The sequence below is a fragment of the Zootoca vivipara genome, chromosome 7 (genome assembly GCF_963506605.1).
Source record: "Zootoca vivipara chromosome 7, rZooViv1.1, whole genome shotgun sequence".
Taxonomy (NCBI): Eukaryota; Metazoa; Chordata; class Lepidosauria; order Squamata; family Lacertidae; genus Zootoca; species Zootoca vivipara.
In genome coordinates this window covers 58,570,754-58,597,037 of record NC_083282.1, presented here as the reverse complement: position 1 = coordinate 58,597,037, position 26,284 = coordinate 58,570,754, and the positions used below count along the sequence as shown (strand labels likewise).

At 43.5% G+C, this 26,284-nt stretch overlaps 1 protein-coding gene across 5 annotated transcripts in view; it reads left to right on the top strand.

Moving 5' to 3' along the window:
• PLXNA2 (plexin A2) overlaps positions 1-26,284 on the top strand; it is a 417,253-nt gene that overhangs the window by 39,957 nt on the left and 351,012 nt on the right. For all 5 annotated transcript variants that reach the window (XM_060277140.1, XM_035123148.2, XM_060277141.1 and 2 more), the window contains exons 2-3: positions 4,107-5,383; positions 8,344-8,526. In XM_060277140.1, the coding sequence (XP_060133123.1) occupies positions 4,196-5,383; positions 8,344-8,526 (1,371 nt within the window). In that variant the 5' untranslated portion in view covers positions 4,107-4,195. The remainder of the gene's footprint in view (positions 1-4,106; positions 5,384-8,343; positions 8,527-26,284) is intronic.

Below are 26,284 nucleotides of genomic sequence, written 5' to 3'. Positions count from 1 at the left end.
GCATAGGCAGCATTTTCAAAGCAAGCACCACTAGCAGAGCTCACAAAATGCACAAAGCATACAAGAACAATGGAATAATTTACTTCAACATCTTTTCTTCCAAAGCACTGTGATTGGGCAGCTCTGATGAAATCAGTCTCTCTGATTAGGAGCAAGACTTGTGGTCACAAAAGACCTCTTACGCTCCCTATTCTGATGTTTTCTTTGTATGGCAAGCTTGCAGAGAAATGCCCCCAGATTAGTATGGAGCTCCTCCCTTCAGTTTGGGCATTTTGAAGAGATTGTTCTTCAGCTCAGACAAGTGCTGAAACTGTCCCCCCCCCAAAAAAAATCCCCTGCTTTGGGCTCACCCACACCTCCATTTGCTGCTCTGCCACTTTCTTGCAGGAAACTCCACTCTTTACCACTGAATCGGAACAAATGATGATTGGCTTTCCACAGATTGCCATTTGTTCCAATTCAGCAGTAAAGAGCATGTTTTCCAGGAAAAAGCTGCAGGGCAAATGCGAAACCGTTCAGACCCATGCCTAGAAAGTGCAGGAAAACCAGAAAACCACTCAGACCCGTGCTTTCTAGGCACTGGACAAAGAGAAATGTGAATGAACCCTTTGTTTGGGGATTTGTCCAAATCCAACACACATCCCTATTAATGAAGAATATTGACTCAGAGCAGGAGATGGCCAAAAGAAAAAAGAGAGAAGGGAGGGCTCACCAACTATCATCTCCAGTCCTAGGTTGAATTTTCCTGTGGATCCACAATAGAAAAAAGGTTCCTCATCCTTGGTGTATATGCATCTTTAAATGTCCATGCTCCAAAAGTCTGATTAGCCCCCCTTTCCAATATGCATCAATATGTGTGCTAAAAGATGAACATATTACTTCCATCCATCACATATCTCCTGCACAAACAGTGGCATAATACCGATGCTTCCAATCACAACGTATAGCATGGCTCCTCCTTTAAAAGGTAACGGGACCCCTGACCGTTAAATCCAGTCATGGACGACTCTGGGTTTGCAGCGCTCATCTCGCTTTACTGGCCGAGGGAGCCGGCATTTGTCCACAGACAGCTGTGGCCAGCATGGTCATGTGGCCAGCATGACTAAGCCACTTCTGGCAAACCAGAGCAGCGTACGGAAATCCTGTTTACCTTCCCACTGGAGTGGTACCTATTTATCTACTTGCACTTTGACATGCTTTCAAACTGCTAGCTTGGCAGGAGCATGGGAGCTCACCCCGTCGCAGGGATTCGAACCGCTGACCTTCTGATCAGCAAGCCCTAGGCTCTGTGGTTTAGACCACAGCACCACCTGTGTCACCATGCTCCTCCTTTAGGTTACCTGAAATAGATGTTTTGAGTACTGTGTACACCAAAATCCAAGGGCTTCAGTGTGGTAAGTGGATGTCCAAAACTACTTGAATGAGAGTCACAGCAATTGCAGACTTTGTGTAAACAGCACTTTGCCTTGTCTGAGTCCATTGAGTGCTTTTGTTGGAAAGGAGAATTGCAGCTGCTGAACTCGACCCCCTTGCAATGAATGTTCTTTCAGACAGGTACTATGCACAGCTGATGGGCAGTGTACAGATAAAAAAAGGGACAGAAGCCGGTATTGAAAAGAGCGTACAGCTGCTGCCTGCCAGAACCAATCAAAGGCTGCCCTGCTGTGATAACAAAGAGCAGGGGTTGAGCTGCTCCTAGTCAGGGTGAGTGTCAGCTAGCTGAAAAGAGTGGAGGTGGCAGAATTGGGAGATTCCACAAGGCTTCAGCACAGTGTTCAATGCTATGCAGGTTGTCACTGACAGAAACCCTAGCATACTGTTTACAAGAGGAGCAAATAGCTTTCAAACAAAGCACTTCACTCATATCTGACTAGCGGCAGGAAAACCTTTCTTTTTACAGAGGCTCCTTTAGTATCTCTCAGAAGTTCATCCCCAACTCCCGCCTTTACATTTGATTTAAGCTCCCTGACTTGCCTGGTTCAGTGTTATTCAGTCTTAAGTTTCTGAAGCATTAAAGACAGAAAAAGCAAGTAAGAACAGGGGAGTATATTAAGGAGCTTAAAGCACACACACCAGTGGTGTCAGCTCAACTATTGGACTGGATTTGATTGATTATATTTCTATGCCACTTTTCATTCAAATGAACCCCAAAGCGGCTTACAAACAATAAATAATAATGTGATAGAACATAATGTTGTTGTTGTTTAGTCGTGTCTGACTCTTCGTGACCCCATGGACCAGAGCACGCCAGGCACTCGTCTTCCACTGCCTCCCGCAGTTTGGTCAGATTCATGTTGGTAGCTTCGAGAACACTGTCCAACTATCTCATCCTCTGTCATTCTCTTCTCCTGATATATGCTGTATTTTTGATAAAACATCACAAATACAGCATATATCATATGGAATAATTGGATGAGGCCCTGAAAGGGATGCCCCAGTGATGCACAGTGACAAAATACTTCATCCTTGTTCTAGATGGACATTTCACCTGGCCTAGGGAGTGAATGGGATGGTCAGGGAATGTCAGATAGCAATTGGACACAGTCTGCAACTGCTTTCAGTTTAAGCACAGGTATTATCAAAGGTGGGGCAGTAAAGTGAGAGAGGCAAGAAAAGAATGAGCATGGTAAGAGGGGAAAGGGTTTGGTTTTGTTGAGAGGCAACTTCAGTGCTTCTTTCCATGTGGCCCATGTATGGGAAAGGAGTAGAATGTGAAAGGTCCAATATTCAGTCCCAAGCATCTTCAATTGAAAGAGCCCAGGCAGGATGGCAAGGAAAGATGCCCATCAGATAACCTGAAAAGCTAGTTCCAGGAAGAGTAGATGGTACCAAGCTGTGTCAACCAATGCTGTGTCTTGGAAGAAGCAGCTTCATTACATAATGTCTGTATGATTGTGCCTGTGTGGGAGAAGGCCAAAGAAAATATGTAGCGGCAGCCATGGGGAGAGTAAAGGTTACATTGATTTCTTCTAAGTAACTTTGCTTCAGCTCAACTTGCCATAGTATCTAAAGAAATATGGTGCTCAGATGCATGGCTTGTTCAATCCATGCTCTTACTAACTAGACATTTTCAATAGATGTGCAAACTTTGCACTTCTTCTTCTTCTGCAGAAAACAATATATATACCAACTAATAATTTTGCACCAGTCTCCTTGATCAACACCGTTCTCTCCTCACTTCTTGCCTTGCCCAATGAACAGACATGAAAATGCTCTGGTATCGCTTTCTAATAGCCCAAGGCTCTGTCTGCACTTTTCCCTGCTGCCCCTCCATGCAAGAGGAGAGACATGGCAACACATTGTACCTTACAAAGCAGATATTCCCCACGAACATCACTTTCCACCTCAGAGCAGACCCCAGTGGTGAACCATCAGGCAGTTGCTAAGGTTATAAATGAAAGCTCACACTGCAATAAGTTGAATTCAGGTCTCCTGGGACTCTTTGTCTTCATCCAGGGGTCAAAATCCCCAGCATGGTTGCATATTGGTGAGTGGTTGAGGCCACTTGATGCAGATTATGCAAGCAGGCATGGAGCCAGCCCTTTGTGGGCTTGCCAATTACAGAAGGTGCAGACACAGCCTAAGGCACCAAAAGGCCTGTGCATGTGAGGAATGTAGAAACAAACAGGAGGTGCTGCAGACATGTAAGCCATCTCTGCCTGATATTTCTTTCTCTTTAATTACATTGTAACCCTCATGGATTTCACAGAGAGGAAACCCTTCTTATTCACCTGTCAATTCAACACCTTGTCATAAGCCCCCCTCCCAGCCAAGGTTCTTAGATCTGATGCCTGGGTAGGTGAACTGTCTGCAAAATACTTGTCTTTGGGCTGAGATTGATTATTCCCTCCTGCAGCTGAATGAACTCATGACTCAGAGCATATTATGAGCAGTTAAACTGCGTAACAATTAATGCACAGAGGCGGAACAGAGTGCTAAAGCCTGCAGTGTTTACCCAAATGGGAACGCTGTTCATGAGTTTAGAGATGTCCTCTTTTGATCTCAAGGAGTTTTGGTGAGTGGGCAGAGGAGTGTTTAAATTCTATCTACGTGATATTTTAGGGCTAATCTCCCCCTCTGTTTTTTCCCTTTTCTTTTTTCCGTAGAATCATGTGAGAAACACTGCTGTGGCAAGAGACACACACAGGGAGTTTTGAGGTTCACACTCTCTTTCCTCCTCACTCTCCACCGCAGGATGGAACAGAGAAAGATCTGGCCTCGGATATGGGACTCCGAAGACTCATCGGTGGCCTTGGTGTTTCTTTGCCTGGTTTTATTTTCATGGAACGCCACTAGCACTCCCATCTATAACACCTTCCACTCTGAGAACCGTGATTGGACTTTCAACCATTTGACTGTCCATCAGGCCACTGGAGCAGTCTATGTGGGAGCCATCAATCGGGTTTACAAGCTGTCTGGAAACTTGACCATCTTGGTTGCTCACAAGACAGGACCAGAGGAGGACAACAAGTCCTGCTACCCACCACTCATAGTGCAGCCCTGCACTGAGATCCTAACACTGACTAACAATGTGAACAAGCTGCTGATAATTGATTACACAGAAAATAGGCTATTGGCCTGTGGGAGCCTCTACCAAGGAGTCTGCAAGCTGCTGCGATTGGATGATCTCTTCATCCTGGTGGAACCATCTCACAAGAAGGAGCACTATCTTTCCAGTGTTAACAAAACTGGCACTATGTATGGAGTTATAGTTCGCTCTGAGGGTGAGGATGGGAAGCTTTTCATTGGTACAGCAGTAGATGGCAAGCAGGATTACTTCCCCACTCTCTCCAGCCGGAAGCTGCCACGTGACCCAGAGTCATCAGCTATGTTGGATTATGAGCTTCACAGTGACTTTGTTTCATCACTCATAAAAATCCCTTCAGACACACTGGCATTGGTCTCACACTTTGACATCTTTTATATCTATGGATTTTCCAGCGGCAACTTCGTCTATTTTCTGACTGTCCAGCCAGAGACTCCTGAGGGTGTCTCCATCAATTCAGCTAGCGATCTCTTCTACACATCTCGAATTGTGCGTCTCTGCAAGGATGACCCCAAGTTCCACTCCTATGTTTCTCTGCCATTTGGTTGTGTCAAAGGTGATGTGGAATATCGTCTCCTACAGGCAGCCTACCTTTCCAAGCCCGGGGAGGTGCTGGCCAGGTCCCTCAATATCACTGCCCAGGATGATGTCCTTTTTGCCATTTTCTCCAAGGGACAAAAACAATATCACCAGCCCCCTGATGACTCAGCTCTTTGCATCTTTCCCATCCGTGCTATCAATGCCCAAATTAAGGAGCGCTTACAGTCTTGCTACCAAGGGGAAGGCAACTTGGAACTCAACTGGCTGCTTGGGAAAGACGTTCAGTGTACCAAGGCGGTAAGAATGTTCACAGTATTTCACCTAGATTTCCTTCAGAAGAAGATATAGAAAATATCATAGTGGTAGTATCACTTGAGTAGCAACATAAATTCCAGGGTGTAAAAACTGATTTCTGATATACTTCATAGGAACCTGGAGAATATCTCTTGAAGAATTGTTGCCTTCTGATTAATAATATAATGATTATTTTGGTTCAAGTAGGTTCAAATAATAGGCTTCCTCTACGACCCTGAGCAAGTTCTCTTTTCTCATACTCGTGTGGAAAATAATAACACCAATAATGATGTATCAGCTTCAGCAGGTCATTGGGAGGGATAACTAGTTATGGAAAATCTTTTTAAAAAAACATTTGCCATTTATCAGCATTCTTGCATAAAGCAGAGGTATTATCGAGTTATTTCTGCCATTGCTCCCCAAGTATCAAACTGAGAAATAGAATCCATTCATTAATTACAATGGAAAGGCAAATTCTTTTATGGCCAAGAGCTGTTCTTCTGTTATAGTAATGGAGGGCAAGACTAAGATTGGGTAGATTCCATTTCTTCTTGAAATCTGGTCTGAAGCCAAACCTGAAAGTGCAGCAAAGAAGCACCCTTCTTCCCTAAGCAGGAAGGTTTCATGCAAACAAGCCTGAAAGATTAATGACCAATTTCAGTTGTACATTTTGGTCTTCTTGGATATTGATTAATGTAGCTGGCCCACTTGGATAAGTGCAGAAGATCCAAGACAGAGAAAAATCAATTTATTCTGTAGCTTTTTGTGCAAATAAAAGAAATTGGGGTGTTAAGAGACATCCCATTTAAGGTGTACATTCATGCAGCTAGTTGTGCCAGGGTAATGAAAACATTTTAAAGACAAGGTTCCTTAATTTCACTGCAGCTAGATAGTCACCCTGTTTGGTTGCACTCACCATACAGAAGTTGCTATGTAGCATTCACTTGTTATTCAGGATCTTCATTTTCATTTTCTAAAATGCTCAAAGTTTTTATAGAGGGGGGTGGTATCTTAACATTTATTGCATAGGTGAGGAACCTCAAACCTGGAGGGCCAGCTGCAGCCCTCCAAGCTGCTCTGTCTGGCCCTTAGGACCCTCCCCAGGCCATTGCCCTCACCACCCCTGCTTTGAGCCAACCTTTAGCATTTTTCCCTGGCTGGAAAGTGTCCTTGAATTCTCATAATGCTTCTTGCTTGCCTGGATAGAGAATAGTAAGAGGTTTGTGACTATAGAGGTAAGATTTACACTGGTTGTTCTATCCACATTTGCCTATTTCCTGACATGTGCCTCCCAGAAGGCAATGTGGCCCTTGGAATGGGCCATGCTCCTGATTTATAGGGGGGGGAGGGAAATGATAGACAGCCAGCTTTTGAGGCCGATGGGGGGGGCAACGTTGCACAAACGACATCCCGACATTGCACACGTGATGTCAGGATGTTGGGAGGCGCCGGGGAGAAGCCAAATGCAGCAGCCACACTGTTCACTAGCTGGTGGCTCCTCCTGGCACCACCACTGGTGGGAGGCTGTTTTGACTCTCCTTCCCCTCCATGGCAGGAGGAGGAGAAGGAGCCTCTGTGGGTTTTTGGCATGGGAAGCCCTGGCCCCGATCCCAAAAATGTAAGGGTTCCCAAAAGTGCTCCTGGAGCTGATTGCAAGTACTTGTGGGAAAGCTCTCTTAAAAGCAAACTGTTAATTCTTGCCATTAAAGCTGGATTGTGTGGAGATGACTGTTTGCATGAAAGAAGGGACCAAACACATAGAGAAAATCCGTTTCCTTTCTCCCTTCAGAGTAAAGAGACCTGTACTTTCTCTGGCTGTTTTTGATATACAGTACTACTAACAGCTGAATCTTTTTCTTCTTTTCTTTTGACAAGTGGGGGAAATGATATAGCCGATTTCAGCCATCACCTCTCTGCCATGTCATTTGCAGAGGAAGAGTAGAATGAAGAGCTCTGTGTCTGAATGAGGAAAGTCCAGTGTACTAAAGATGGTACTAAACTCAATTCAGGGCTGATAAAAGGGCTTAGGAGTTAGCTCTCTGCTTGGCTGGCTTCCTGGGTCTGTTGAACTGTGGAAGCAAAAATGCTAACAGGTGATGGAATAAGGAAATGAGGATGGGGTGCATTACAGGAAGCAATGCATCCTAAGGACTTCAAGTAGCATTTTGCTTAGGTCTATATACACTAGCAGCTAGTGAGAAGACAACAAAGATATGAAGGTCAGTTTAGAGCTAGGGTGGGGAACCTGTGGGGAACTTCCAGGTATTGTTAGATTAAATCTCCCATCAGCTCCTGTCAGCCAATGTTCAGGAAACATGGGAGTTGTCTTTCAACATCTTGAGAACCACAGGTTCATTCCTCACCCCCTGTAGTTATGATGTTTCAAGGTGTGTGCAAGACCTCCTCTTCTCAACGAAGGTAGGGAAATTACGAAACACAGAGGAATGTGTGTGATCAATCATTTCCTTGGGGAAAAGCTATAGCTCAGAGGTAGAGCATCTGCATTGGTTTAGGGCTGGGGATATTCCCTCTCTGAAATTCTGAAGAGCTATGCCAGCCACTGTAGACAATGCTGATCTAAAGAGGCCAATGGTCTGACTCAGTATAAGGAATCTTTGTTCCTTAGGTCCAAAGTCTGCAAAATGTAATTGAGACACCAATGGAAATGATATATGCTGTTGTGTGCCTATGCACATACATGAGTGCACTTCTGCAAATGGTTTTGTAAAACATGTTCTGAGGATGCCACAATGAACTGAATCTTCCATGCAAGTCTTATAGGAGATCTAAAAAGGATATGGTCTCAGATATTGGAATGCTGCCTTGGGCCCAGCTGAACAAAGATTTGTTATACACTAAGGGTTGTCACATGTTGCTTAGGGAGGCTGAGCCTTATGAAGGTTGCTTTGTCTCCACTTACTTGCCTGTCATCCACACTTACCAAAATGCCTTCTCCCTTTCAGCCAGTCCCAATAGATGACAACTTCTGTGGATTGGACATTAACCAGCCACTGGGAGGTTCCATACCAGTAGAAGGGGTGACTCTTTACACATCCAGCCGTGATCGGATGACTTCTGTCACTTCATATGTCTACAATGGCTACAGTGTGGTGTTCGTGGGCACCAAGAGTGGCAAGCTGAAGAAGGTAAGTTTGTTCTTTTGGCTCTGGGGAGCTCAAGACCATATCTCTTCTTTTCTCTGTCTTTTGCTGGAGAGTATAGCTGGCTTCCAATAGTTGTAGAGGCCAGTTTACTGATAAGTATAAATGTAATTTGAAAATAAAAAGGGTACACTTGAAACCATCAGACGGGTAAGTGTAATTTGTATTTGCTGTCAGGTATGCTCTAAAGTCAAAGCCCAGCCATTAAAAGCACTACAGAGATATAAAAGTCACTAGAAATGTAAAGACTCTCACACATGCACAGATTCTTGTGGAGTTCTCATTGCTTTACAAAGGGGGAAAAATAGATTTTATCATTCTCCTGGGGAGATGCAATTCAATATACCTGAGACTGCATGGTCTGCTTAATAACCACTTTCTCCCGCAGTTCCATGTAAGAGGTACATCTGGATGTTCACAAGGATTGCCTTAGACAATACGCAAGGCATCCAAAATTGTTTGTACTTGTTACTTTAAGAAATGTGTTCTTTCACATAGAAATGTGATTCTTTACTGGTTGCTTAGGAAGCAAGAAACTGTCCAAAAATGTCTTCAGTTGGAGAGAGTGAAAGGGCATCCTTTACAGAGTGTCTGTTTAGTGATGGTTTGGCAGAGCAGTGAACATGGATTTTAACAGTACTAGATGGTGCCCATCATTTATGTTCTCTTGCTGGCTTTTTTTCACTGTCAACGTAGACTTCTGGAATACAAATGTTCATGGGATTGGATTCTGCTCTTCTCAAGTCACCCCGAAGGTTATTGTGATCAAAGACCTTAGTGGGACAGGATTCATGTGTCATGTTTGCTCAGTTCATTGTGGCAGCTCCTCCTCCCTGTACCTTCTCCACTTGTCTCCTTGCTGACTGTATTCATTGAAGAGTGCTTATTGACCCATTGCAGCACTGATAAGTGTCATGTCATATCAAGCTTGTTCTACCTTCAGAAGTTGTCAGGAACACAGTGCCATGCTTCTCATCTCCCACAGCCTAAGCATGTGTGGTGCTTCAGACAGCAGTGGGAGAAATGGTATAATACCAAAGTGGGCTGTGCAGTGTGGCTAGCTGGCTGGCTGACTTCCTCAATGAGTGTGGATGGATGTCTTGGAAGAAAAGGGAGATATTTGCTACCATACAGTAAGAAGCTCCAGTAGTAAATGGAGAAGGAGGGAAATAGTGCAAACCTGTGCATTGACATCAGTTAGCTGGCTTTTAACACGTGGTGTTTTTAGGTATTCAATATTAAAATCACAGTTGGGTAGTTTCACAGTTATGCCACTACCAAGAATTAACGTGTTGCACTGTATTTGAGGCTCATCCATTTATTCATGGCCACAGATTTGCACTGAGAACTGATCTTTAATCTCTTTTGGAAATACTATCTGTATGTTTACCAAAGCCTGGTGAGCAGGCACTCTTGATAGCACTCCTACTGCTTGCTAGTAAAAGTCCTGCTTTGGACTGGACAATATCTCCTCTCTCTGTTGAGAAGGGAGCGGGTTAACTGGCAATGGTAGCCTCTTGGGCAGCCCATAGCCTGAGGTAAGCTTTGCTTTTCTGAATGTAGTCTTGCCTCTCACCTTCCACCCTTGTTACTGACCTTTGTGTGATAGATTGACTTCATTAGATAACATTCCTTCCTGTTTGCATCACAGAGGAAAGGCTACTTGCCTGAGGCAAAGAAATAGTCCAAATTCCTTTTGCCCTTAAAGAAAAGCCTTGTTTTGTGGAACTTAGGAGTCAGTGATTAAGTTGGACTTTCCATTCCATATATCCATGTCAAAGCTCATTGCTAAATTACTGTCAGCAGTCTCCAAATACATTGATCCATTCCTTTCCATTGAATGATAAAAAAGCTGGTGATTTTGACCTGTCTTGGGCAGGTACCAGTTTTCATTTTGAATGGACAGAAAGCAGCCTGGTACCTGTGCATAAAAATGCAACATAGTACAAGATACCAGCGGGGCAACATTTTTATTATATTATATAAACAAAATAGCCCACCATTCTGCCAAAGAGCTCAGGGTGGCACACATGATTCTCTCTCTTCCCCATTTTATTCTCACAGCAACCAGTAGGTTAGGCTGAGGTATGGCCACTGCTCAAGCTCACCCAGCATGGCTTTATAGCTGGGTGGGTATTTGAACTGTGGTCACCTAGGTATGCAGATGACACAACCTTGATGGCAGAAAGTGAGGAGGAATTAAAGAACCTTTTAATGAGGGTGAAAGAGGAGAGCGCAAAATATGGTCTGAAGCTCAACATCAAAAAAACCAAGATCATGGCCACTGGTCCCATCACCTCCTGGCAAATAGAAGGGGAAGAAATGGAGGCAGTGAGAGATTTTACTTTCTTGGGCTCCTTGATCACTGCAGATGGTGACAGCAGTCACGAAATTAAAAGACGCCTACTTCTTGGGAGAAAAGCAATGACAAACCTAGAGAGCATCTTAAAAATCAGAGACATCACCTTGCCGACAAAGGTCCGTATAGTTAAAGCTATGGTTTTCCCAGTAGTGATGTATGGAAGTGAGAGCTGGACCATAAAGAAGGCTGATCGCCGAAGAATTGATGCTTTTGAATTATGGTGCTGGAGGAGACTCTTGAGAGTCCCATGGACTGCTAGAAGATCAAACCTATCCATTCTTAAGGAAATCAGCCCTGAGTGCTCCCTGGAAGGACAGATCGTGAAGCTGAGGCTCCAATACTTTGGCCACCTCATGAGAAGAGAAGACTCCCTGGAAAAGACCCTGATGTTGGGAAAGATTGAGGGCACTAGGAGAAGGGGACGACAGAGGACAAGATGGTTGGACAGTGTTCTCGAAGCTACGAACATGAGTTTGACCAAACTACGGGAGGCAGTGCAAGACAGGAGTGCCTGGCGTGCTATGGTCCATGGGGTCACGAAGAGTCGGACACGACTAAACGACTAAACAACAACACCTAGGTTCTCATCCAAGGGTGGAATTTTAAAAAGCATTTCAGACAAGTGGTACATGGGAGCAATCTCACACTGACAAATGATAAAATTCTAAACTGGCCATTCAGGGCAGGGCAATCCTATGCACATTTACTCCGAACCCGGGAGGCCACTGGAAAACCTTGGGCTGGTCACCATCTCTCAGCCTAACTTACTTCATAGAATTGTTTATTGAGAGGATAAAACAGGGATAGGAGAACCATTTGCACCACCTTGAGCAACTTGGAGGAAGGAAAAGATAAAAATATATTAATAAATAATAAGAAGTTTCTTGTTCCCATATAATTATGTATTCAGGCTTACTCATAACTAAGTGTTAATTAGGCCACAATCCTATGCACATTTATCCACGAATAAGCTCGTTGAAGGTGGTAAGACACTTCTCAGTATTCATGTGTAGTACCTGGCTGCTTGAAATCCAGGGCAGGAAATGGTTTATCACTCTATAATTGCTTCCTTTGCTTCCAGTACTGCACTTAGTAAAGACTCCAATAGACTACTAGAAGCATTGTGTACTGCTATTGGCATAAACCACTATATAAACGACCCCCGCCCATTCATCTGTAGCTTTGAACCCTGCATTCCAGGATAACACATTGCAAAGATACCCTGGTTGAGTAGACCGTGGGTGGTGAGTGTGTTGTACTGCATTTGTGGCTGGGGAAGGCCTTGCTTTAAAGGCACTTAAAGCAAGCAGCTTGTGCTTGCATGTTAGCTGTTTAATATACCAAGTAGAATTGTGTCCCATTAATTATGTAGGATTACTAAAGGAATGCTCTTTCCGGGTTGGTTTAATCCCCGATGGCATTTATGTAGTGGAGGCCTTTTAAACATCTACGATTCCGATGCAGAGTAGCTCTATATATGGTGTTTGGCTTTACTGCAGTCACAGAGTAGAAAAAGTGAGGGGATGGGTTTTTGTGTTTATGCCTCCTGTGTTCCAGAGGTCTGCAAACATTTGCTGGGAATTTATATTAAATCTCTGGTTAATTTATCCCAAACATATACTGAAACTAATCCTTCATGGCGTTTAAAAGACGATATTATTTGGAGTGCTGTTTAATACTATTATTATGTAACAGAATTCTCCATCATGCGTGCCTGATCTGAAGTTGCTTCGTTTTACTATTCCACTAAAATTGCCAGCCATCCAACAAGAGGGATTGGGTTGACAAAGAGTCATCACAGAGGATTAGTGGATGTGTCCTAGAACCTGGCTATTCTTACTCCATAATGGTTTTAGCTTTACTGGTGCATCGTGCTTTACATACCTTCCAGTTTTTGATATTGTGCAGTAGATAAGACAGCAGCACTATCAACATTCTGTAGGGTGGGAATTGGTGCACTAAGGGCATCCTTAGTCACATTCATACTTAGTGGGCAATCTACCCCAGAGTGAGTGGACTCACCTCAGAGAAGTTGGGTCAGCTGCATTGGTTCATTGCAAACTTGCCAACCTTACTGGTACACTTAAAGATTGACCTGCCTTACTCTCTTCTCCAACCAATCCATCACATGTTACCACCAAATTGAACGTCCAAGTCTTAAGTGGGACAGCAGCAGTTCCGTTGTTGGGCTGAAAACTCTGTGTGCTTTTAGTAATGGCAGCTGGTGAGGCGAGGGTAGTAAGACAACACTGCCACTAAGTACCACTGAGGGGGAGGATTCATAGTTCAGGAGCAGAGTATGTGGTGTTCTTTAAGCAATCAGGTAGAAAGACCTTGGAGAACTGTTGCTGGCCAGAGTGGACAGTATTGGGCTAGCCAGACAAACACTCTGACCTTGTAAAAGACAAGATTCCTCTACTCTGTGAAGTGGACCCTGGCCACCTTGGTTGCTGCTTAGTGGTTGCTAATCTCCACTCCAGCACACCAGATGCAACCATTTATGTCAGGCTTCCTTAAACTTGGCCCTCCAGATGTTTTTGGCCTACAACTCCCATGATCCCTAGCCAGCAGGACCAGTGGTCAGGGATGATGGAAATTGTAGTCTCAAAACATCTGGAGGGCCGAGTTTGAGGAAGCCTGATTTAGGCATTTCCTTCTTCTCTCTTTATGCATATCACCATGATAGGAGCTCGGGGGGGGGGGGAGCGAATTACCAGCCTGTAGTGTTTCTACTTTGGATTATTACTTTGTTCGGGGGGGAGGGGGGACACAGCCTCTATATCAATCTAATTTTATAGGGCAGTTGACAATCATGTAAAAAAAAGTTTTAAAAAGTGGGGGAGCATCTCTTATCACCTTACTAAATGAAATCACATTCTCTCCCCTAGTTTGTTGTGGGTAATCAGTCTGAAAACTGGGCAGAGGGAGGTGCCCCAGGTAAGCCAGAAAACTAGATCTCAGGGCTATTGTGCTAGTTGATTTTATCTTTGTTATAAAAAAAAAACCTGGAAAGGTTATCATCTTGGACTAGGACTAGTCAGCCAGCCTAATCTTAGGGTTGTTATAAGGGGAAGAACCATGAAGACCACCTTGAGCTCCTTGGAGGAAAGGCAGGAGATAAAGGTAATAAATTAAATAATTAATCAGATGAAGAGGGAGCTAGTTGGGAAGAATTGCAAAGGGTATCCTAGAAAAATCAGACAGTGTTGGTAAATTTTATTTTGGCTGAGCATATCTTATTACAACTTTGTGTTTTATTGATATTAATGACCTTCATGTGTCTCTGATCTTAGGGCTGTGACCATTTTATTCATTGCCCTTTCATAAGACATTGGTTACTCTGCTGCGAGAGGAGCGGGGGAGTTTCTTCCAGGGTTGCTAGCAGCAATTTTGGAAAATCTAGAAGGCTTTCAGAAAATTGTGTTTACACAGGGAAAAAAGACAGGCTGTTAACAATGGATGGGACACTAACCTGCTATTGAAAGCAATAACACTTTGCCATACCGTGTTTCCCCCTTTTTAAGCCGTAGTCATAATATAAGCCAGGGCAGGATTTTTAAACTTTGTAAAATTTAAGACATACCCCGAAAATAAGCCATAGGTCTACCTGCAGGGTCGGCGCCCAGCAGCGCTGCGCAGAGTGCCGGATCGAGGAGCCGGTCTGCAGGGTCAGCGTCCAGCAGCACCATGCTGGATTGAGGAGGTGGTGTTCCGTGTGGCGCTGCTGGGCGCCGACCCTGCAGGCCACTTCCTCGATCCGGTGCTCAGCGCAGCGCTGATTGGCGCCGACCCAGCAGGCCGCCGGATCCACTCTGCTGTAAAAAGCACAATAAGAATGGCGGCGGCAGCAGCAGCAATTAAAGGAAAGCTGAAGAACCCGAGTGAAAACGAGGAAGAAAGCATTTAGACGAGGAACTGGATGAAAAGAGAGCAAAAGCGGCCGCCGCCTACGCCATTTCCCCGCTTTGATTTTTTTCAAGGCGATCTAACGAAGCAATGCGGGAGCCTGATTGGCCTCGGATCGAGGCAGCCCGCAGGGAAACCGCAGGGGGGGGGGAGCCGGGAAGCGGCACTCAGCGTCCGGCTGCAACTCTGCACCTACAGTATATAATCATTGGCCCAAGGTTCTGCCTAGCATTGGAGCTCCTGAGAAGCCTTGCGAGGGAGGAAAGGAGGTGAAGCTGGAGCCACTTCCACCGCCTCCTCCTCCTCCCCCTTTGCCATCGCTGCCTCTTCTCCTTGCTACAGCGTCTTCCGCTCCCGGGTCCCGCACACTGAAGCGCAGGCGGATGGAGGTTCACTCCGCATAGAATTGGGCTGCCCTATTGCCTTTAACCCTCTTGCGGGGCTGGAGGGAGGAAGCAATGCACAAAAGGAGGCGCAGGCGTTTGATCCGACTGTGCGCTTTGGTTTGGGGATCTGCCGTTTGGGTCAGTTAACTTTCGTCCCCTCGCTCGCGCACAGTGCCATCCTGCAAATTCAGTGGCGCGCTTTACCCCCAGGTGAAATGTGTGTGGCGGCAGCAGCAGCAGCAGGATCGCAGCCAAAAGCTGGTCCCTGGCTGTCAGAGCCCCGCTGAACTCCACGGGGCTTTCTTCTGAGTTAGGTGCCATAGGATCGCGCTGCAAGTGGCTGGGACTCTGCAGCCCCTCTGTTGCGTGTTTAGAAGGAAACGCAGAAGAAGAAGCGGCACGTCTTTATATTTTGGGGCCATCTGATCCGGGCGTTTTTTAAAAAAATAAATCGGTTCCTAAGATGTGTGATTCAAAACTGAGGGAGCTTTCCTGGCTTCTGTCCCTCTTGTTTTAAACAGAAGAGTTCAGGACGAACTGCCTTGTTGGAGCCTAGGAAAGTTTCCTCCGTTAAATAAGGTTAGAATGTGGTGGGGCTCCAGCTGGAAGCCTCAACCCTTTGCTTAGCCATAGTGCCTAGATTCTCTGGGCAAGATATATAATGCCATCTCAATGTCTTCTGCCCCTCCTAAAATAGTGGGTCGGCTGTTGCTTGCTTGCATCTCATCCCTGCTGTGGGCAGAACAAGGCACTGAGGCTCTATTTGTTTCCCAAAGAATGGAAGGGGGAAATGCTTCTGATGACAAGAATTGAGATGGATCCTATGCATGTTTAACTGTGAGCTTAGTGAGTCTTAGTTGAAGTAAGTAAGGTATGTTTAGGACTGCTACCAATTAGGGAATAAGCGAACACACAATTATAATTGAATAAATGTAGATTGCTGTACCATACTTAATAAAAAAAATAAGACATCCCCTGAAAATAAGCCATAGTGGGTTTTTTTGAGGAAAAATAAATATAAGACGGTGTCTTAAAAAAGGGGAAACACGGTAGCATTCAGGGGATGGAATGCTCCCTACCTCAGTTTCCTGCCAGTAACACAATTGTCTGCCTGCCTTAAAGCATTGTGGAGGAGAAGTGCATTGTAAAATCTAAACACAATTTACAGGGTCACCACTTTGATTACCAGTCTGAGCCAATGGGGGTGAAAAGCCAGGAATTCTGATTGTATAGCAAGCCACCTCATAGCTATTACTCGAAGTCTCCAGATGAATGATTTTCCTTCCCTTTCTTTTTGCCCTGTGGGGATTTCCCTGCTAGAAAAAAAGTCGGGATGCTGAATGTATCATTTTTCTAAATTTATCTGCATGTCCTCTGAGGATTCATTATTGGAAACATTACATTCCTTTGGTGGTGTGCTATTTCCTATTAGCTAATTAGCCCATTCCTGTGAAACTCTTTGGACTAGTCTGTCTCTTTCTCTCTGAGGATTTCAGTGTTTGCAAGGACCACAGATTCCTTATTTCTGGCTACATCACAAACCTGCTGGGTCTCTATATTGCTTTTGCAAATACTGAGTGAATGCTCTTAACCTCAAGTACAACATATTACAGCTTAACAGTAAGGAAGATATGATTAGACTATTAGACCGGGAGTTGTTGTTGTTTAGTCGTTTAGTCGTGTCCGACTCTTCGTGACCCCATGGACCATAGCACGCCAGGCACTCCTGTCTTCCACTGCCTCCCGTAGTTTGGTCAAACTCATGTTCGTAGCTTCGAGAACACTGTCCAACCATCTCGTCCTCTGTCGTCCCCTTCTCCTAGTGCCCTCCATCTTTCCCAACATCAGGGTCTTTTCCAAGGATTCTTCTCTTCTCATGAGGTGGCCAAAGTATTGGAGCCTCAGCTTCAGGATCTGTCCTTCCAGTGAGCACTCAGGGCTGATTTCCTTAAGAATGGATAGGTTTGATCTTCTTGCAGTCCATGGGACTCTCAAGAGTCTCCTCCAGCACCATAATTCAAAAGCATCAATTCTTCGGCGATCAGCCTTCTTTATGGTCCAGCTCTCACTTCCATACATCACTACTGGGAAAACCATAGCTTTAACTATACGGACCTTTGTCGGCAAGGTGATGTCTCTGCTTTTTAAGATGCTGTCTAGGTTTGTCATTGCTTTTCTCCCAAGAAGCAGGCGTCTTTTAATTTCGTGACTGCTGTCACCATCTGCAGTGATCAAGGAGCCCAAGAAAGTAAAATCTCTCACTGCCTCCATTTCTTCCCCTTCTATTTGCCAGGAGGTGATGGGACCAGTGGCCATGATCTTGGTTTTTTTGATGTTGAGCTTCAGACCATATTTTGCGCTCTCCTCTTTCACCCTCATTAAAAGGTTCTTTAATTCCTCCTCACTTTCTGCCATCAAGGTTGTGTCATCTGCATATCTGAGGTTGTTGATATTTCTTCCGGCAATCTTAATTCCTGCTTGGGATTCATCTAGTCCAGCCTTTCGCATGATGAATTCTGCATATAAGTTAAATAAGCAGGGAGACAATATACAACCTTGTCGTACTCCTTTCCCAATTTTGAACCAATCAGTTGTTCCATATCCAGTTCTAACTGTAGCTTCTTGTCCCACATAGAGATTTCTCAGGAGACAGATGAGGTGATCAGGCACTCCCATTTCTTTAAGAACTTGCCATAGTTTGCTGTGGTCGACACAGTCAAAGGCTTTTGCATAGTCAATGAAGCAGAAGTAGACGTTTTTCTGGAACTCTCTAGCTTTCTCCATAATCCAGCGCATGTTTGCTATTTGGTCTCTGGTTCCTCTGCCCTTTCGAAATCCAGCTTGCACTTCTGGGAGTCCTCGGTCCACATACTGCCTAAGCCTGCCTTGTAGAATTTTAAGCATAACCTTGCTAGCGTGTGAAATGAGCGCAATTGTGCGGTAGTTGGAGCATTCTTTGGCACTGCCCTTCTTTGGAATTGGGATGTAGACTGATCTTCTCCAATCCTCTGGCCATTGCTGAGTTTTCCAAACTTGCTGGCATATTGGGTGTAGCACCTTAACAGCATCATCTTTTAAAATTTTAAATAGTTCAGCTGGAATATCATCACTTCCACTGGCTTTGTTATTAGCAGTGCTTTCTAAGGCCCATTTGACTTCACTCTCCAAGATGTCTGGCTCAAGGTCAGCAACCACACTACCTGGGGTGTACGAGACCTCCATATCTTTCTGGTATAATTCCTCTGTGTATTCTTGCCACCTCTTCTTGATGTCTTCTGCTTCTGTTAGGTCCTTACCACTTTTGTCCTTGATTATGGTAATCTTTGTACGAAATGTTCCTTTCATATCTCCAATTTTCTTGAACAGATCTCTGGTTCTCCCCATTCTATTGTTTTCCTCTATTTCTTTGCATTGCTCATTTAAGAAGACCCTCTTATCTCTCCTTGCTGTTTTTTGGAAATCTGCATTCAGTTTCCTGTATCTTTCCCTATCTCCCTTGCATTTTGCTTGCCTCCTCTCCTCCGCTATTCGTAAGGCCTCGTTGGACAGCCATTTTGCCTTCTTGCATTTCCTTTTCCTTGGGATGGTTTTCGTTGCTGCCTCCTGTATAATGTTACGAGCCTCCATCCATAGTTCTTCAGGCACTCTGTCCACCAAATCTAAATCCTTAAACCTGTTCCTCACTTCCACTGTGTATTCATAAGGGATTTGATTCAGATTGTATCTTACTGGCCCAGTGGTTTTTCCTACTTTCTTCAGTTTAAGCTGGAATTTTGCTATAAGAAGCTGATGATCTGAGTTACAGTCAGCTCCAGGTCTTGTTTTTGCTGACTGTATAGAGCTTCTCCATCTTTGGCTGCAGAGAATATAATCAATCTGATTTCGATGCTGCCCATTTGGTGATATCCATGTGTAGAGTCGTCTCTTGTGTTGTTGGAAGAGAGTGTTTGTGATGACCAGCTTGTTCTCTTGACAGAACTCTATTAGCCTTTGCCCTGCTTCATTTTGAACTCCAAGGCCAAACTTGCCAGTTATTCCTTTTATCTCTTGATTCCCTACTTTAGCATTCCAATCCCCTGTAATGAGAAGAACATCCTTCTTTGGTGTCATTTCTAGAAGGTGTTGTAGGTCTTCATAGAATTGGTCAATTTCACTTTCTTCAGCACCGGTAGTTGGTGCATAAACTTGGATTACTGTGATGTTAAAAGGTCTGCCTTGGATTCGTATCGAGATCATTCTGTCATTTTTGAGATTGCATCCCATTACAGCTTTTGCCACTCTTTTGTTGACTATGAGGGCCACTCCATTTCTACTACAGGATTCTTGCCCACAGTAGTAGATATGATAGTCACCCGAACTGAATTCACCCATTCCCTTCCATTTTAGTTCACTGATGCCCAGGATGTCGATATTTATTCTTGTCATCTCATTTTTGACCACATCCAGCTTACCTCTATTCATGGTTCTTACATTCCAGGTTCTTATGCAATATTTTTCTTTACAGCATCGGACTTTCCTTTCGCTTCCAGGCATATCCGCAACTGAGCGTCCTTTCGGCTTTGGCCCAGCCGCTTCATCAGCTCTGAATCTACTTGTACTTGTCCTCCGCTCTTCCTCAGTAGCATGTTGGACGCCTTCCGACCTGAGGGGCTCATCTTCCAGCGTCATAACTTTTATATGCCTGTTGTCTTTGTCCATGGAGTTTTCTTGGCAGGGATACTGGAGTGGCTTGCCAGTTCCTTCTCCAGGTGGATCACGTTTAGTCAAAACTCTCCACTATGACCTGTCCATCTTGGGTGGCCCTGCATGGCATAGCTCATAGCTTCTCTGAGTTATTCAAGCCCCTTCGCCACGACAAGGCATTGATCCATGAAGGGGATTAGACCGGGAGACCAGGGTTCAAATCCTCACTCAGCCAAGTAGCCCACTGGGTAACCTTGAGCCAATCACCGTCTTTCAGCCTAACCTACCTCAAAGGGTTGTTGTGAGAATAAAATAAGGAGTGGCGAGAACCATGCATACCACCTTGAGTTCATTTAGGGAAAGGTGGGACCTAAGTGAAATTTTACACACACACACACACACACACACACACACACACACACACACACACAACAGCACAGGCTGTGCATATCGTAACCAAATGTGCATTTGAGTGTAATCCATAAACATGCTGGTTATGGCAATCTTAAAATGTCCCAGGAGCAGATAATACTGTTACATAACCTATAATCTAGTTGCAGGTAGGTAGCCGTGTTGGTCTGATGTAGTCGAAACAAAATAAATAAAAAATCCTTCCAGCAGCACTTTAGAGACCAACTAAGTTTGTCATTGGTATGAGCTTTCGTGTGCATGCAATGACAAACTTAGTTGGTCTCTAAGGTGCTGCTGGAAGGAATTTTTTTTATTTTGCATAGCCTATAATCGATATAGGCTATGCTTAAGGTTGGGGACTGGAAAGGTGTGCTGCATCCATGCCAGGACTCCACAAATAAATTCATTTGCTGCGATCACTATGGGAATCCTTCAGCTGAGCGTGGGCAACATAACCCCCTTGCCTCAGCTCAGAGCAACTGCCCAAGGTGATCATGATACGGATGAGCCCTCATCCCCTTACACATCAGCTTGGAGTAAAGAGAAGTGGAGGGACTTCTGGGCTTTGGCGGCACTTGGAGCATTTCCAAAACTCAGTGTGCCATCACAGACAGGATGCTGGCCCTTCATTCAAGAAGAAGAGGCAAGATTGATGGCAAATCACACATCTGGGCTCTGCAACAAAGCCAACCAAAATTTGTAAAGCCCTGATGAGTGCAATGGGCCACTTTTCTGGAAGGCATCTTATGGTAGCAAAAAAAAAAAATCACATAAATACTTTGCTCATTTTCCCTTTGTGAATCATTCTGGGTGGTTGCAAACCTTTATTTCCAGCAGCTACATTGCTGTGTAAAATCAAACTGAACGTATTTATTAACTTCCTGGCATTGGAGCACCTCTTGCTTTTCCATAAAGCTAAGGAGAGCTCTGTCTAAGATTGAAAAGCTAGCAGTGGGTTATGGTCAACCCAGACTCCTTTTGCAAATTGAAATTCTGTCATGGTGATTCAAGCCTGACCGTTCTGGACACTTGGAAATACTTCATTTCTGCTGCAAATTGCAAAGCTCTGTACACGTACATTTAGAGACATGTCATTGGGTGCTGTCCCCTCTTTGTCTACAAAGCCCCTTCTCCCTGCCCCCCCTTATTCTCCACACTACTTTATTCCAGCCAGTCACAGCTATAACTGACTTTAGGAAAGGAGGGGGCGTTGTCTGCTTTAAAAGAGCGAGAGCTTAATGCTGCTTCCCCTATAATGAGATTGGCTCGCTTCCCAGACTCCTGCTAGTGAGCTTGCTGTTTGTTTTGTTGTTTTATGAGCCCCAGAGGGCCCTGCGAGCTGGGCTTTTGGAAGCTGGGCAAGGCCAGTGTCGGCAGTTTATTTACAGTTTACAACCAGCCTATGGGGGAGCTTTATTTTTGTGACAAGTCTAGAGAATGCTGGACCCTCCAGGGACCAGGCCAAATTTTATCCATGTCAAATGCCAGAAGGATATTTGGCTATCCTGAAGCAAGGAGTGAGGTGGACAAAAGCTAAGTATCTGGCAAGGGGATAGAGGTTTTGTTGTGGTGTTTGGAACAGGACAATATGACACTATTGGTGTATTACTTTTTGAGGATCTCTTACTATGGGCTGTAGTAGTTCTCTGGCATGTCTCCACATGCACACTTAAATAAGACAGTTTCAGCTGAATTTTACACATGGCATAAAGGCAAAAGTGGCCAACTCTTAGGTTCAAAAGTGATGGGATGCACTTATTTAAGTCCCAGGGGCCTTTTACTAAGATTTAGAACCCTTAAACCACTTATGTACTCTAGAAAATGGTACCCATGGTGAATTTAAAACAAAACAAATCCTTTGCAGCCTGATAGATTTGCATTAGTTTCTATGCAGGTGAAACAATAATGGACTTCTGAGTAAATTCTGTCACTAGAAAACTTTGGACAAGTCAAAGAAGGCTTGGAGTTGTTTGCTCAGTGATTCAAAATCTGAGATTATTCTCCTGGGGGGGGGGATCATGAGAAAGTTGTTTCAGTAGATAAGGGCAAAATAAATTAGGCTCCAGAAGAATTTTTGTGATGTTGACTTAAAAGAAAGAAAAAAACACACAGGACATTTTATCTCTAAAAAATAAAATAAAAATCTGTTTGTGTACCAGCCAGCTTGAAGCTTTCCTCTCTTTTTACTTCTTTCAAGTCTGTACTAAGCTATTTCCTCTTGGTTTCCACCCTGCAAGTCCAACATTTATCCGATGAAAATAGGAACATCCCATTCCATAATGATAATTTTACACATTTTACTGGGTTGCCCCAGCTACCCTGAGCAGCTTCCAACATATATAAAAACCCAACAAAACATTAAACAACTTCCCTATACAGGATTGCCTTCAGACAGCTTAGGGGTCAGATAACTTCATACCCTGCAACATTTATCCAATGAAAATAGGGACATCTTACCATATCCTCCAACACTGTTCCACAGAAAATAGGGACATCCTAAGGAAAAGTGGGACATTCTAGGGTCAAATCAGAAACCGGGACAGCTTCCCTGAATAAGGCACATCTCTGGAAAATTGGAACACTTGGAGGATCTGAGATCTAGACCATGTGTTCTCATATTGAAGATTATGGACAGGTTTGCAAGGGGAAAGCCCCACTTATTCCACTGTCATTTTGCTTGCCTAGGCAAACATATTTGAAAACTTTGCAGCCTTTGCACACAACTTTCATCATTATGTATCTTTAAGGCTCCAGGGAAAAATGTTTCTCTTCGACCAAGCCTTTGGCTGATTAACATTCTATCTCCTTCTAAATGTGTTTGTGGGAGGGGAGGTGTTATTGGTTTGGTTTTAGTTTTTATTATGTATCTTGTGTTCTCATTTTGTATTTTTATGTTGTGAGATGCCCTGTGGTCTTCAGATGAAGGGCAGTATATAATAATAATAATAATAATAATAATAATAATAATAATAATAATAATAAATAATAATAATAATAATACATTGAAGGCAGAAAATAAAAACTGTCAGTTTTACCCCTGTTTTTGTCGCTTTTGCAGGGGGTCTAGATTGATAATGCACATTTAGTGCTGGATTTTCCAAGACCAGTAGCTGGATCCACAAAGGAAGCAGAGAAGAGCGGGGAAACATCTTTTGGGTGGGGTAGGTGGGGGGGGTTATATGCATAAATATACAGAAGGTATTCCATGGATAACAGAGACAGTCTGCAGAGGTTTTCCATAGATATTGGATGAAAGTTGGATGGAACAGTGTTGGGGGGAGCTTTGGGGAAATAAAGGGACAAGTTACTGTCCTGTTGTTAGACACATAACAAGCCACTGTGGAGATCTTGCATGGTTCCTATTAATTCCATGTGAACCGTCTGCCGTGATCTTACAAACAGTCTTATAGCTGCCCAGCTGCCATCTGATGAAGTTTTGTGAAGGAGAAAATATTTGATGCCAAAATCTGAATTCCAATGAGCTGGTTGCTTTAATGGCATGGTGCCAAGATATATTCTTTTAAAAATAAGAAAATGTGTTGCTGCTTATGCATTTAGAGATATAATGTCCCTCTGTCTGGAGAATAATGCTTTGCTTTACTAAAAGCACCGAATGCCTGAGTTGATTCTACCCCATCAGTAAAGGTCAGCTTTAAAAGTTGCACTTTTGCTAGCATGAGTCATGGGAACAAATATTTAAGGGACTGGGCACAATCTGAGCCTAACTAATTTAATCCTGCTGTATCTGGGTTTCAAATGACATTTAGTTAGCTCTAATGCTTTCTAACCATATCCTCTTGTTTGATATATCCTTGCCTAAAGTGCAATGTGATGGCCTTCATTAGAATAAAGAATCCTATTGTTGGAGTAGTATAGCATGTAGATATTCTTCTGGGAAATGCTTTCTTCTGGCTGCAGCCGAAGGTAATGAAGGGAAACCTGTACTTAAACTGATGCGCTCCTTGGTGGTCATCTGAGACTAGAAGCAAATGCACCTGGGTTACTAGGTCTTTTCCTTCCATCTCAACGTGTTAGAAAGAATTTATTGAATGAAAAGCGTATTACCGGTTTACAGGTGATAGGTGAACTAATGCTCGTTTTAGCTTTGCAGATTATGTTTCAGTTAACCTTCCATTAAGATGTAGTTTTTACATCCATCCCAGCCCGAACCACCACCACACCGATCCACACATGTTTTGCATTCCTGATGTTGGGGTCGTGTCCCCTGTCGTGTCACAGCAGGGCAGATGGAATGACTAGGGTAGATTGCCTGGTTCATGGGTGAAAAATCAATCTTGTCTTTCATGCCAAGAAGTGGTGTGTCATATTATAGCTAATAAATCAGTGAAGTGCCCTTCATCCAGCTTGTCAGTGGAGGACAGTGTTTGTGTGATTGAGAATAAATGAAGGCCAGAGTGCTGTCGGGCATGGAGAAGTGTGTGTATAATTTTGCCATCATGCTGTTTATACCTGCTACCATAAGAAAAATGAGTTTGCTAGGATAACTTAGAGCCACACACTGCAACAGCATGTGCTCAGGGGCCACAGAAACACCCTAGAAAAAACAAAAACAAAGTCTGTATAGGTAGCTTATAGGTCCCCCCTTATTGTTAGCAAAGAACTCATACCATGGCATGATTCTAGTTGTTTTTGTACCAGTAGGAATGGACAGGTATTGTGTATTAGATAAGTCTAAATGTTCTATCAGTTATTCCACATGAACAGTCTTGTCCTCTTGATTCAAAAGGTCTTAAGCTTCCAGTTTTTCAAATCCTTTGATTAAAAAACAACAGCAGGTCAGAGATGAACAAATTTATTAAGATGTAAGCTTTTGTGGACTACAGTCCATCAGATGTAAGTCGTTGTCAATTTTACAGGTGGTAGGTGAACTAATGTTGTTTCAGTTACCTCACATCTACAACACTATGAAACTGTATTCTTTAAGGGTAAGAACCAGAACTTTGCATTCAAAGACAGACCAGGTGCCCCTGGGTCTTTTTAAAGAGCTGTGAGCTATTATCCCAGCTGGAGTCATGAAGTTCATTGGGTGATCTTGGGCCAATCACTACCTATCAGCCTAACCTACCTCTCAACATTGTGAAAATAAAATGTTATGCCACCTTGAGCTTCTTGGAAGAAAGGTAGAATTAAAATGAATGATGAAGCAAATAATTATGTGCATGCACACTGATGACTGTATAAATAATAGTTATAGTTATTATTATACTTAAGGCATTTAACTGTTCACAGCATTTAATGCTGATTATATCAATGATCATTTCAACAGTATATTGCCACTTTTCACAGTCCTTCAAATTGCACATAGCAAATCTTGCATGCCAACCCTAATTCTTCCTTAGTCACAGACAGAACAACATAATTTTGCTATAACCAATATGTTGCAAATGCTAAATCATGCAAAGCTGACTAATTTGCATGCTTCTTCTTTTTTTAAAAAACACACAAATAAAACAAATCTGGATTTATTTTCCATTCACGGTATTTAGAATCCAGTGAAATCCTAGACAGCCATAGTTCACTAAAATCGATTCAGTCAGGCTCTTTTCCAGACACTAGTAAATATTTTGTTTAGCTGAGAAGTTACCTCATTCTTGGACATTGTGCCATGAAATATGCATTGTGGCAATTAAATAATCAATTATATGTTGTATGAAATATGGCCAGTTTGCCAAGAGAATTAGCAGAACTATGGCTTTTGTGTGTGTTGGTAAAATCATGTAATTCTCCTGTGACAAACTAGCAATTTGGACAGCCACAGTATTGTTTATTTCCTATTGTAAATCTTTGTTTTCTTTCTCCTCCCCTTTTATTTTTCTCTATGTTGCAAAGTTGTTGTCCTTTCACCCATTTGTGATAATAATCCTAGCAAGTCCTGCATGTGATTTTTTTTATCTCATTTTTATTTCTGTTTCTCCAAGGAGTTTCCTGGCTTAGTGGCAAATTTAAATCTGTTCATACTCTGACACTCTGTAAC